At 53.0% G+C, this 13,429-nt stretch overlaps 1 protein-coding gene across 1 annotated transcript in view; it reads right to left on the bottom strand.

Moving 5' to 3' along the window:
- Positions 1 to 6,673, bottom strand: part of SEPT9 (septin 9) — a 17,160-nt gene extending 10,487 nt beyond the window's left edge. Inside the window, exons 1-4 of the mRNA XM_009075849.1 lie at positions 6,484 to 6,673; positions 2,771 to 2,899; positions 2,284 to 2,365; positions 1,399 to 1,536 (exon numbers count right to left, since the gene is read on the bottom strand). Of these exons, the coding sequence (XP_009074097.1) occupies positions 1,399 to 1,536; positions 2,284 to 2,365; positions 2,771 to 2,899; positions 6,484 to 6,643 (509 nt within the window). The 5' untranslated portion in view covers positions 6,644 to 6,673. The remainder of the gene's footprint in view (positions 1 to 1,398; positions 1,537 to 2,283; positions 2,366 to 2,770; positions 2,900 to 6,483) is intronic.
- Between the last annotated feature and the right edge of the window lie 6,756 nt (positions 6,674 to 13,429).

The raw sequence follows: 13,429 nt of genomic DNA, 5'->3' as shown, positions 1-13,429 counted from the left end.
GAAAGAGGATCAGCACAGGGCTCAGCAACAATGGCCCCCAACCACCAGGCTCTCTCGGATATTGGAAACACATGTTCACTGGAAAGAAAGAAAAAAAGCAGCTGAATATCCACACAATTGCTGTTAGCCGGCGGGTGACAGAAACCAGAGCACGCGGCGGGAGAGGCTCCAGCAGGGGACATGGGGATGGGGCTCCACACCACTGCCTGCACTGCCCAGGCACCCAAAATTCCCAACCTCCCTGCAGGTCATGTATTTGCAGGGTCTAAGCATCAGATGTGTTTTTAAGAGTTAAACATCCAAAGTGATGAGGAAAAGCTGGAGCATAGCTAATGCTGCAACACTCGGACCTGCCAAGGCAGTGTCTCCAGATACAGGCTGAGATAAGCAGGACCAACACGCTAGACTGGCCTAAAAATGTCATCTCCCTTTGAAACCTTTTCTGCTTTATTGTATTAAACCATAAATGTTTCATCAGCCCCTCTGCTCCCGATCGGTTACACAAGAGGAGCATAACTGGCCCATGCCGTCACTTTATTCCAGTGAAGGATGCATTTTTGGTCTACCCACTGACAGAAGCAAAACAAAGTCTTTTCTGCTGGAATAAATCTCTACATGGGGAAGTGGAAAAGGCTGACATGAATACAGTGCTGGCAACTCAAGTTTACTTTTGAAAACAGGCCCAAAAACATCCCCATGAAGACAGAGCCAGAAGTGGAAGGAATTGACACAAATCAAAAGGAAACTTAGGCCTCGTTTTATGTTGTGATACTTTAAGTCACATTTTTCAAGACACTTTAAGTGCCCCAGATATTCACTGAGGGCTGTGTGCCTAGGAGGAAAAAAAAAACAAAGAAAGGGAAAAAAAAATAGAGTGAGATCTGTGCCTTTGATGCTGTCGCTTGAGAAGTGCCAGAGCCAGGAGAGCTCTGTGCTGAATAAACAGCATCCCACTTCCAGACTAGTCAAACAACCTACAAAATACCCTTACAGGGTGCGGGTGTTTGCTCCCTTGGAAGCACAAGGAAAACTGGCTTCTCCCCTTACAATGGCAGGGGCACAGCAAAAAAAATAATGTTCTGCTTGCAAAGGCAGCTGCTCGTTCCAACTTGAGAGCTCAGTGATGATGTCCATCATTGGTCAAGCAAGCCAGGTGACCACAGCAAGGCAAGTAGTTACCTGGAGCTCAGGGAGGCTTTGCTGGCCCTTCAGAAGAGGAAACACCACATTTCTCTGGGCTCCAGATGGTACTGCCCTAGGAAGGACAGCCACACACTGTCCTCAAGCTCCTCAGGAAACATGGGAGGATCCTAGGCATGACCCTGATGGCTGAGCTGCCCAAGACCAAAGGCAGGAGAGGGAAGCCCAAGGGGGTGGCAGGGATGGAAGGGTACATACGAGTGGCCTGTGGCTGGGATGAAGTATATACAGCAGTGCACCCGCGTGTCAGGGATCCTCTTCTTCCGGTTAATGTTGATTTCCTCCTGCAGGTACTTCTCATACTGGTCATTGATGAACTTCATGATGGGCTGCCAGCTGCAGAGAGAGAGGAACATGGGATGACTGAGCAATGTGAGGATCTGGACCACCCTGACCCTGCCACCTAGCCTGCCTGTGTGAAGCAGAGCCTGCCAACAGGGATGCTCAGCATCTTACAGAATGCCATAAATCGAAACCTTGTGCACTCACTGCTTGGCAACTCCACACACCACCACAGGAGGGGATTTACCGGCTGGCTTAGACAAGCAAGTGCCTAAAAAGTGCTCCCTTTTCTCCTCCTGGACCCAGCTGTAGAGCAGGACAGGGCTGGGAGCATGCCTTGGCCCCTTGCACAGTGTCATGGCACAGGAGCAAGAGCAGAATCAAACCCCACAAGCTCAGCCCAGTTCCTGGTGAGGAGAAGGCACCTGCCATTGGCCATCCCAGCCCTGGGGGCAAACCCACAGAGCCAGCCACTGTCCCAGGGGCTCTGGGCAGAGCTCAGCCTTCAGAGCCACATGAGTGAGGTCTGGGGACTGGCCCTGCTGGCACACAGCTGCTCCCAGCTGCAAACAAAGGTTGTCTCATGCCTGGAACAGCAGGATGTTTGTGGACTCTCACACGGTCCAGGGTCAGCCCCGGGGAGCATGGCACAGTGCTGCCAACACAACAACCCTCTTCGCTGCTCCCCACAGAGCATGGGTGGCACAGGACGAGGCTACAGCCCTCAGCACCAGGTCAGGATGCCCCGGGGCTCACTCGCCTTCCCTCTGCATTGACCCCCTTGGCAGAGCAGCAGCTCACCAGTTCTCGTTGTTGATGTGGTCTCCAAAGCCTGGGGTGTCAATGACAGTCAGCTTCATGCGAACCCCCTTCTCTTCAATCTCTGAAATGGAGAGGAAAGCTGGTACATTAGGCAAGCATCAATGGGTGCTTTGGCCAAGCTGACCCTTCCAAAATCAGCCAGAGGGCTGGAGCTTGTTCCCAGGGCAGAAAAGCACCTTCACAGCTTCTCACAGGCACAAATCAGCCCTCCAAAAGGATCCAGCCCCATATCCACCCTGAAATGTCACCCCCACGGCCACCTCACTTGTTCCCTTCCAACACAATGAAATCAATGCTGATGAATAAAGAAAAAACAGATGTTTTGTCAGCCCTGCAAGCATCTCTGGATGGTAAAAGCTCCTTCAGAGAGATAAGAGTGGAGGTTTAATGGAGGTCCACACTCCCTGTGAGCCCCCAGAGACACAAGGCAGAGCCAAAGGACCAGGTGGGACCTGCAGAGCCTCACCGTGAGTGATGGATTTGATTTCAATGGTCTTGGGGATCCGCTCTTCAGAAGTTGGCTGTACAGATTTCCGGCTGATTTTGGATTTGAAAAGGGTGTTGATTAATGTGGATTTCCCCAAGCCACTCTGACCTGGAAAAGAGCAGGATAAACCACAGTCAGCACTCACTTGTTTCCTGGCGATTTTGTCAGGGGCCAGGGGATGGGATGCTGACAGACTCAGCCTGCACCGGATCCGACAGAGGGAGGGAAGAGGTGCAGCAGCTCCTCTGCAGCTCTCCCAGCTCAAGGAGCTAGAGTCCATCCCTGGCAGGAGGATGCTGCAGGCCATGGGCACCTTCCCTGGCTCCAAAGCAGCCAGCTTGTTTGGAGGGAGCAGGTCAAGAGCTGGTTCCTGGTATCCAGGCAAAATCATAGCAACCTCAAGGACAGGCAGACAATATTAGGGATGATTTGAGGGCTCCAGTGACACAGCAGCCCTGAAGAAGGGCATGTGGACCACGGAACCCCACAAAGGAGCATCCTGACACATCTGTGGCTTTACCCTCCTGTGGCCTCTTCTGTCCAGCTCCACAAGGAAAGCTTCGGAGGGCCTTGGCAGGCCCTTAGCTGGACAGGACTAACAACATCAACAATCTTCCAAACCTCAGCCCTGCTGCATCTGCTGCCGCTTCCCCGATGGATTAGCTTTTGCAATCAGACCAGCTGGCTGCAGAGATCCCTTAAGCAGGTCTAGGCCACGAGCTTCTTGGAGCCCCACAAACAACATCCCAGGAAGCACATGAGATTCCACAACTGCGTTAAAAAACAGCTTTTAGAGACAAGCATTTTCCTGCTTCATATGCCAGAGCTGAGGCTGATCTGTGCAGAAAGGACACCAGCAGCTCTTGACTCTCCAGACCAACTGTCCTCGGAGCTTTCAGAATTTTTCCAGAACAAAGAAAACAGAGCAACTCCTCAAAACCCAGGGAGCAGACTTGGCTGTGACCCCTGCAAACACTGCAGAGTTCCTGTACACACCACGGGGACCCCTCTGGCCGCATTCTGCCAAGGCATGTCGCACCCAGCTATCATGGCATTGCCACTGGCATGTCCCTAGCCTTGCAAAGTGTTTCACCCACATCCTTCAGGACCCTGACCCATCCAGGCTGCCAAAGGCACCCGATGCTAAGTCAAATGTAGGGCCAACCAGCACACCAGCACTGGGCATCACCCTTGGCATCTCCCCACTCCCTGATCAAACAGCAATATAGAGCTGAGTTTGCAATGTTACCAATGGCATGCTGCAATCCAGTCCAGGAAAACTCACTTTGTCAGCCACTGTAGCTGCTGGGTTGTAAGAGAAACACATAGACCAGGCTGGGACATGTGCTCCCAGTCCTGTACTGCCTAAAAACACAGGGCCAAGCACAGACAGGTGTGGAGCTGTGCATGCAGAGAGCCAAAGTGAAGCTCTTGTTGCATCACTGCCCATCCTAAATGGAGCACCTGGGGAGAAGGGAAAGCAGGGTGACATGCTGCCAAGAGCTCCAGGCAGTGGGTCTCTGCATTCATGTCTGACCAAGCTGCAGGAGCTGCACTGCCTGGAAAAGGGCCAGAGGTGAGAATTCCCAGCAGCCATGGATATGATGTCCCCATCTGAACCACGGCTGCTGGCTAACCTTGCTGAGCAACACGTGGTTCTACCCAGGAACCCAATGGCCACGGTGCACGTGGCTGAGTGCAGGGCAGATCTCCTTCCAACACCCCTGGTTTGCAGCCCAGCACCTCTCCCTGAGCTGAAATCCAGTGGGGAAAACACAGCTGATTCCAGACACATCTCCTTTCCTTCCAGCTGCTCTGCACCAAAAACTGAACACAAAAGATAATGCTTTGGGTTGTTGGGGCTTTTTTAAGTGTAGACGTTTTTCCTCATCTCAGCAGCCTTAGAGGACAAGGGGCTAAGATGATCTCAGCCTGAAGGCTCCTCAGAGCTCTGGTTGGTCTGGGGAAATCCTTTTGAACGGGCACCTTGGTAGACTGGGCAGAGGATTTTTACAAAGCCTCATCACAAGGACACAGTGTGGAGTGACCCCTCTGTGTCAGCGATGCTCAATTCCTTCCTCCTGCACAGAAGTCATATCCCTCCTCTCATCTCCCATCTGTAAAACAGGGATTGTAACAATTTCAACACAAGGACTCACAGCTTGTACTGAATGGGAATAACAGAGCTACACTCATCCCCAGCAGCCTGACCATCCCAAGAGAAGCACAGCAGGATGAGGACTGGCTGCTCCCTCCCAGCCTCAGCCCAGCACCTCCTCCCTGAGGGGCTCCCTTCGAGGTGCTGCTCCTCCTGCGTCTTCTGGGAGGGCCAGAGCACGACTTGTTTATGCTGCCACGAATTCCCCAGCCTGTAAACAGTCAGCCCAGGGCCTGCCAAGGGGAGAACAATGTTTTCCAGCCACGCCGCAGCACGGGCGTTCATACCACACACGGTGCTGCCAAGGCAAAGACAGGCCCGTTCCTCAACATCCCTCCACATCTGCACAGCAGAAAGCTGAGGTGCTGTGGCAGCACAGCCTGCTCCTGGAGGGATGGGAGCCTCCTCTGGCAGGGAAATAGGAAATCAGGAAATCTCACTTTTGGGCTCTCAGGACCAGTGCAGTGTCCTCTGACCTGGGAATTCTGCTTCTCTGGCAGCAAAGAGCTGGCTTTGTTAACACATCTCACAAGAACTGGTTCTGAAGTGACCATGCTTGCTGTGACCACCCAGACAGGGAGTCCTCCCCACAGAGAGAATGAAAATATAAAACTGGGAAAGGCAGAACATCAGCAGAGCTCGCTGAGAAGCTACAGCACACTGATATTTTTACCAGAATTAGCAGACTCTGGATCAGGCCCTTCCATAACCCCAGGCTGACCCCCAGGATACCCTCCACAGGCATGGGAGATGCAGCCAGTGGTCTCTAGCTCAAATAAAGCTCCTTTGTCCCATCCACCATGCAGTTTAGGAAAGCTAATGAACAGAAGCTCGTAGGCAACAGGATTTGGACATACAACCCTCCAGCCCTCTCTCCCTGCACGTGGACAGCCCCTGGGACACTCTCACTCCCACTGTGCTGCACTTCAGGGCCCCAAAGGAGGCACCAGCAGTAGAAGTCACTCAAGTTGAACAACCTGGCTATGCAAACCACTCTTGCTGGTCTTTATTTCCACCAGTAAATCACTGTCTTTGGCATTTCTTCTCTGGTACTCGCAGTGTGACTGCCTGAATACAAGAAAACCCACAGGCAGGAATTGTACTCAAATTGCTGGAAATACCAGCAAAGATGAGGGCTCTAGTATACCAGCAGCAGTGCAACCCCTTGAGCCCTAACGTGCCTTCTGACTGCTCAAATCAGTGCAGGTTTCCCAGGTGAGCTGTCAAGGGAACTCGTGTGAGTCCTGGCACTCTTCCAGGTGTTCCCCTTTGGGATGTGCCTACAGGTAATGCACCCCAAGATGCAGGAACACGCCCAGGACTATGGACCACATCACACCAACAGCTTTAACAACAGCTGAACCCAGGCCAGCTCCTCGGGAGCAGGGTGTGCTGACTCCAGAGGCAGAGACCCCAGTGCTGAGCCCAAGTCACTGCTCCCAAGGAGACTCCAGAGAGGACAAACATCATCGTGGAACAATAAAAACAACTGGCTGAGCACGTTGCAGGCAGCTGGTGCAGGGGGAGAACTCACCCACGACCATGATGTTGAACTCAAACCCCTGCTTCATGGCTTTCCGTCTCATCTGCTCCAGGATAGCATCTATCCCCACGTAGCCGAAGTCTGCAGCCGGTTTGTCCGGCCGCGTCGGCGCCGCCGGCTTGGGACCAGCATCCCGTGGAACGTCCGTCATGCCGGCTGTGTGGCTGGGAACTGCCTCTGGACCTGCAAAGACAGGGTGGTCAGAGGTGCCAGGCAGTGCCAAGCACACCACGTTCTGCTCCTGGCAGGGAATGCAAGGAGCTGCCTGCTGCCATCGAAGCAGGAATAATGCACGTGCGGAGACTCAGGGCACCGGGAGGCTGAGAGGGATGAGGCACACAGGATCTTCCTTCACCTCTAGTTATATCCGTTTGGGATTTCCCTTCTTAACTTACCAGATTCACCTTGATCCCTGCCCACTTCACCAAGCCTGCCTAGGTAAGGGATGATGCTGCAAGGGTGTGAGCACATGAGGTCCCACAGCAGCTGATCTGCCGCCACAGAGCAGGACCCAGAATGTCTTTGTCCCACATCTGGGAGTTTGTTTAGTGAATGATGAAGGCTTTTAGCACCACAGACTGTGCCCAGGCACTGCTGTTAAAGGCTGGCAGATCTACACAGCCTGCTTGCTCCTCCACACCACTGGAATTACAGTGCCACGCAGATTGCTGGTGTGAATGCCTCACGGCCACACTTTGGGGAACTGGAGGCCTTTGCAGACACAGAGAAGTCCTCAGCATCTACTGACACGTGCCCTCCTCCAGCTCCAGCTGACACAGATCAGAGGCTGCTGGCCCCAGCTCGCAGAAAACCCAACACATTTGCATCTAAAGAGGTCGTGCCAGACAACACCCACACAGCCACAAAGCTCTTGTGATCTTGCTCTAATTCTGTTGATTTCGGTCCCAGAAACCCAAACCCTTCGGCTTCCTGTAGAGACAGGGCATTCTTCTCTCCTGCAAGATGCTCCAGGTTAACAAAGCACTTCAGGAGAAACAAACTTACAACTACTGCCTCAGTGAACAGCTTCATAACAGAAACCAGGGAACCATCCACGCCCTCAGGCACCAGGCAGGAGCATCAGCCTCTGGGAAGGACAAATTGCTCCATGTGCCACCACCCAGTTCCAGCAGCTCTGCATCATGCATGATGCACACAGCCAGTATCCCAAAGGCAGAGCATGCACAAGGTCAGCCTGGTCCCTGCAAGCTCCTGGAGGCATCAGCCACAGGCAGCTCCTCTGATGAAGGCACAGTGAGGGAGGTTTTAGGAAAACTAAGCCTTCCCCACACCAGGGTGCTTCTGCTCAATGCCTGGGTCCCTGCAATCACCAGCCTAAGTGAGTATTTTATTGTTGCTAAGTTTATTTATCATTTTTTATCATTTATTATTATTAACAAAACCATCAGTATTTGCAAAGGACTTATTGCAAAGTCCTCATCTTTTCAGATAGCAATACAACTCATGTCCTCAGCCCAGTTATTTCTGGTCTTTGACAAGGTGCTGCCTGGTTTTCTCTCCCTCTTTCTCTCTGTAGGAATGTGGCTGGGCAAAAGGGGATCCTTCAAACACAAGCTCATCATCTCTGCTCCTCCAGTGATGGGCTGGAGTCACATCAGACCAGAGCCTGCTGGGGTCTGTGAGGTGGAACCACTCTCTTCCTGTCAGCATAGCACACTTCCACGCACTCAACATAGGCCAAGCAGAAAAACATACATAAAAACAAGAAAAAGCAAACCTAGAACAAATCCCAAAGACTGTTGGGTCACTTTGAACACTTTTTTCCAGCCCTCAATCCTGAGCTGTGCAGCCAAGTGTTACTCACAGAGCTGCTAGAGAGCAAACATGCTGTTGCTGACACACACAGGAGCAACTCACTCCTCCCAGGGACACATGGATTCAGGCTACTGCACAGCTGGAAACGTGCTGCCACACTGCTCCTTGCAATGCCAACCAGCCTGGCAGGCCGAAGGTCTCACCACAAATCCCAAATTAACCCCATTCCAAAATGGCAAAGCCAAAAGTAGGGAAAAAACCCCCAACATAACACTAGAAAAACAAACCAGCAACTAAATCAGATGGAAAATACATTGCCACCAGCAGCAATGCTGGGTTATTCGATGGTTTTAACTCCTCCAGGCAGTGCTTGTGTGCACTGGAGGGCCCAAAGTGCACCAGCTCCATGGGATGGGATGGCAAACTGGGACACTGGTACAGGTAAGGTGCAGCAGCATGCACAGAGACATTAAGAAAACAGAGGGGACAGAAAGCTACCCTCCACTTGTGATAAAGGCCAGGAGCATCTCCAGCACCTCCTGGCTGCACGAGCTCTGCTAAGGAGTCAGCAGAGGGGCTGACCCTTCCCTGGGCAGGGGGACGTGCAGGCAAACCTGTCCCCAGCACGAGGAGCAGACACTACGTGCTGCCTTGCCACGCTGCCTGCAGTGGGAGAAGGATGCTCAGGGCTCCCCAGCCCCCAGCAAGACCAAAGCCACAGGAAGCGTGGGGCGATGGCAGCCAGCAGTTTATCACACACACATGCAGGTGCATGGCTGCCCAGGATGTGTTCAAGCAGCACCACAGCCCACACTGCTTCAGTTCATCTGTGGGGAAAAGGTGGTTGAAGGCACCCAGCTCCTGTTTGGGGAAAATACAATAAAAGGCAATACATTGCAACTAGGAGTGTCTGCAGGATGACAGGGATGCAAAGACACCAATGCTGAGGCAGCACCAACAGACTCCCAAGAGAAATGTGCAACCCAAACCCGCATTTTTTTAGCTTCCTAGCACTAAGCTGGTCTTTTCTTCGCAAGGATCCAGCACCCCACTTGGTTCCAAGGGGTTTGTGCCAGCAGAGACAGGGTGCAGCCAAGCCACAGGACCACTCCCCAGCACAGGCACACAGGGATGCTGGGCTGGGTAGCAGGAAGCACTCCTGGCAGTCACTTGTCTAAAACAGAAAGATCCTAGAAATAAATTGGAGCAGAGTGGTGGATGCCTGGGACATATCATGGGCAGATCTTACACTTGTCTGACTCACTGTGCTCTCTGCAGGGATGGTGTCAAATCTGTGGCGCTGTCAGAGTCAGTATCTCTGAGCCAACCCTTCCAGAAGGCTGTAAGTAGGGATGGATTAATAAACACCCAATTACTATCCGAAATCCCTGACTACCACCAAGTCCCTGTCAAGAGCAGGATCAAACCTCACATGCCATTGCTTCACCAGTGTCACAGTAACCTAGCTGTTGTCCCTCTCAGGAGAGGACATTGCTTTGCTGATGGGGCAGAGAACCTGCAGTTCCCTCCCACTCGTGCATTCCTGGATAAACATGAAGCACACGGGAACACGTGTTTGTGCCATATTTAGACCTCCTCTGCCAGGGAAACCCTCTCCACGTGGGCACCAGAGATGTCAAGACGGTCAGGACAGCACTGTACTGTGTGGGGCCAGAGCCAGAGCTCCAGCCTGGGTGCAGGCTGACTCAGGACAGCTGCTCCAAAGTTGATTTTGCCAAAGACTCCAGGCTGTTGCTCTATAATTGATGCATGTCAGACACGAGCCAAACCCAACATCTGTGAAGCAGCAGATGAAAGGCACCCTGCGGGGAGGGGAGCTCCCAGGACCCCCTGGGGACCTCCCTGCTCCTCCAGCCAGCTGGACACCGTGCATGGGCAGCCGTGGGATGGGCTCAGCAAGGGACTGCAGCAAACCAAGAGCTCAGACACACTGTGCTGATGCCACGTGGCTGCCACAACCCAGGACGCTGTGGGCAGGGGATGCAAGCACACAGCCGTGGGCTCACCCAAAACCCCAAACCTGGGGGCTGGCAGTCCTCATCTGGGATAGGGATCTGTAGGAGACTTGTTTCCACTGCAGCTACACAAAGGTTAAAAGGTTTGCTGATACACAAAGGTTAAAGATTTGCAGATACACAAAGGTTAAAGGTTTGCAGATATACAAAGGTTAAAGTTTGCAGATACACAAAGCCTCGCAGAGGCTGAATTGGGATCACCTCATGCACCCCAGGGTCCCGGCCAGACCCAGCAGCTCCATGCTCTGCTCCAGAGATGCACAAGGAGTGGGGTGCTGGTGATCTAGGAGGGCAGAGCTGATCCTGGAGTGGGGCTGGACATGGACCTGGTGCTCAGTGGCTGCACAGAGCAATAACAGAGAGGCCAAGAGGCTGCACCTCTGGCAAGAGCCACTCAGTCAACAGATCCAAACCACTGGCACACCACAGGGATGCACACAGAGTCAATGGTGAAATGCTAACCCTTGTGGGGTAAATCCAAGAAACACCCATCGGATATGGGGAGCACCAAGCACTGGCCACATTTAGGTGATGCTGCAACAGGTTCTGCAGAGCTACAAGCACCCAGAAGACCAGGACACTGCAGTGCAGACAACTCCCTTTCCCTCCACACAGCAGACACTGGAAACACCGTGGTACACCATTGTTGGATGGGTCCATGCAAACACAGAGAGAAGATTCAGAGCAGCAAACAGTGGTCTATTAGGGTGTGAAAGCACAACTGCTTCCCAGGAAGCGGAAAATCCACAGATGTTTTCAAAGGAGCAGCACAGACCAACTAACCTTTCAAATTTTGGGAGCAGCTATCTTAGAAAATTGTTCTTGTAGGGTGTAACAGAGACATTTTTAGAACCAAAGAGGGAATTTATAGCTCCTGGTTAAGTACAGCTGGCCAGCAGGACTGCAGCACGAGCAGCCTCCAGGGCCTCTCCCCTTGGCACACCGAGCCTGTGACCACAAGCTATGGAAACGGATCCAACCTGCAGAGGAGGTGGCAAAGCCACAGCTCTCCCTTCCGAGGGGACAGGAGGAGTCAGGAGGGAGGGAGCGAGCTAGCAAAGCCAGGGGTGGATACAAATCCAGCATGGCCCAGGCAATGCTGTTTTCTTCAGCTGCTCAGCCACTACCACCACAGGATCCCCTGGTGCTGAATGTGTTGGTCCCACAGGGATCTGTGGGTATCAGGGAGTGTAAGGCACAGCTTGGTCTGAAACTCGGGGGGTCATCCAGCACCCTGGGGGAGGACTCAGCCTGGCACATCCAGCCAATGCTGCAGACCCTGCAGCATCAAACTGTAACTAAGGGACATTCCTGTTACTCAGTTGCAATGATCTGCACCTGGCTGGCACTGCCTGGCCTGGAGCCTGTCTCTTGCATTCCTGGGCATCAGGTACAGTTTCAGGCTGGCTGCCAGGTCAGACCCACCTACCAACCAGTTATATTTCCTTCTCAGCTTGCATTTCTACCTGGGTGCCAACAAACACGACCTAGAAATGGCAGAGTATGCTTAGCTACGCTTCATTAGACCAAATCCACCCAAGAGGTGTCAGAGGAGTGGTCAGGTGCCTCATGAGCACACAAGATGCTCCAGGCTTGAAGCCTGTTAGGTGGAGAAGAAATTAATTTTCAGAGATCAAAAAAGGAGGCAGTGAGTGATTCCTGCTCTGGAGCAAGTGCTTCCAAGAGTGACCAGGCAGGACCACAGCACTGAGCCACAGCCACAAGTCATGGGCACACATCATGCCCAGTTGAGCTGTACCCACTTGCCACGTGCACTTCAGTCCTCACTCACTCTGTGCTAACCCTCCCTGCTCCGGAAGCTCTTTGCAGCTCACCCTCCTGGCTCTTTCAGGGACAAGGGATGGAAGCTCCAGGGCTCACCACTGCTGCTTCCCTCCCTATCTTAACTCTCTGGCTGCTGCAGGCTCCAGTAATTGGCATTTCTGGGCTGAGATGCAGCAAGCTCATCCCAGAGGCCAAACCGTGTTGCCAGCTCCACATCCTCAAGCACTCACAGACTGATGCCTGCAAGCTGTGGAACAACCACTGTGCTGCCCCAGATCTGGCATGAGGTCCTGCCCCAACTCAGACACATGCAGCCGTGGCAGCGTGGCCAACAGTCTACATCCTTATTTCTCCAACCACATGAGATAGCAGCTCTAAACCACTTACAGAAACCTGCAAGGAGTTGTTAAGCACTTCTCCTAACATGTTCTCTATGTTTGAAAAGCAGATGATCATGATGTCTTGGCTCAGACAGGTGGAGGCCTCCGGCCACACAGCCCCAGTGATCTCCCTCTGTAAGCAGCTTCCTCTGAAACTGGAGTAAGAGGTAACCCTAGAGCAGTCCTTCCTCACTGGGGCCAGTCCCATCACAGAGGAAACCTCCTGCACACAGATGCCAACAAAAGCTGCTCCATCAGCTAACCCTCATGTAGCCAATGCCAGCAGCCAGTGCAGCCCCTGCTCCCCGCAGACAAGCTTGAGGTGCCTGTGCCTAAGGAGGACACTCACAAAGCTGATTCCCTGGAGAGTCTGGGGATGGGACCCACTCCCAACCTCTGTCCACCCACCCTGGGTGATGGTGCCCAGCACAGGAGGGACACAGAGACCCTTCCCAGCTCCTGGCCAAGAGAGAACACCCCTCACCCCTGTCACTGCTGCTCTGCAGAGCTCTGTGCTGTGAAAACAAAGAGGCAGGCAGCGCTTCCTAAACTCAGCTTGCCCAAAGACACTACAGGAGGAATCGATCCAGCCAAGCCTGGCACGGGCACCAGGAACAGCCCCCGGGCAGAGCTGTGTGTGCCCTGGTCCCAGGGCTGACACCCGCGCCCACGAGGCACTGACTGCTACGGTAAAAAGGAGCAAGCCAGAGGGATTCACATCCTGAGCAGTCCAATTCAGCTTTCCTTTTCTTTTCCCCCCTCTCCTTTTTTTTCCCCCTTTTAATTTTTTTCCCTTTTTTCGCTTGGTTTTGGTTTTTGAAGGGTAGGAGAGTTTATTTATTTCTTTTGTTTTGCTTTGGCTTTTTTCTTACTGAAGGCAGCTGCGCCCCAGACGCCCCCTGAGCCCGTTTGTGGGGGGCAGAGACGGAGCAGAGCGGGTGGGACCCCAGACCCGCGGGC

Source organism: Acanthisitta chloris, unplaced genomic scaffold (genome assembly GCF_000695815.1).
Source record: "Acanthisitta chloris isolate BGI_N310 unplaced genomic scaffold, ASM69581v1 scaffold23675, whole genome shotgun sequence".
NCBI classification, from domain to species: Eukaryota; Metazoa; Chordata; class Aves; order Passeriformes; family Acanthisittidae; genus Acanthisitta; species Acanthisitta chloris.
Note: the sequence above shows the minus strand (reverse complement) of the source record. Positions and strands in the feature narration are given on the sequence as shown.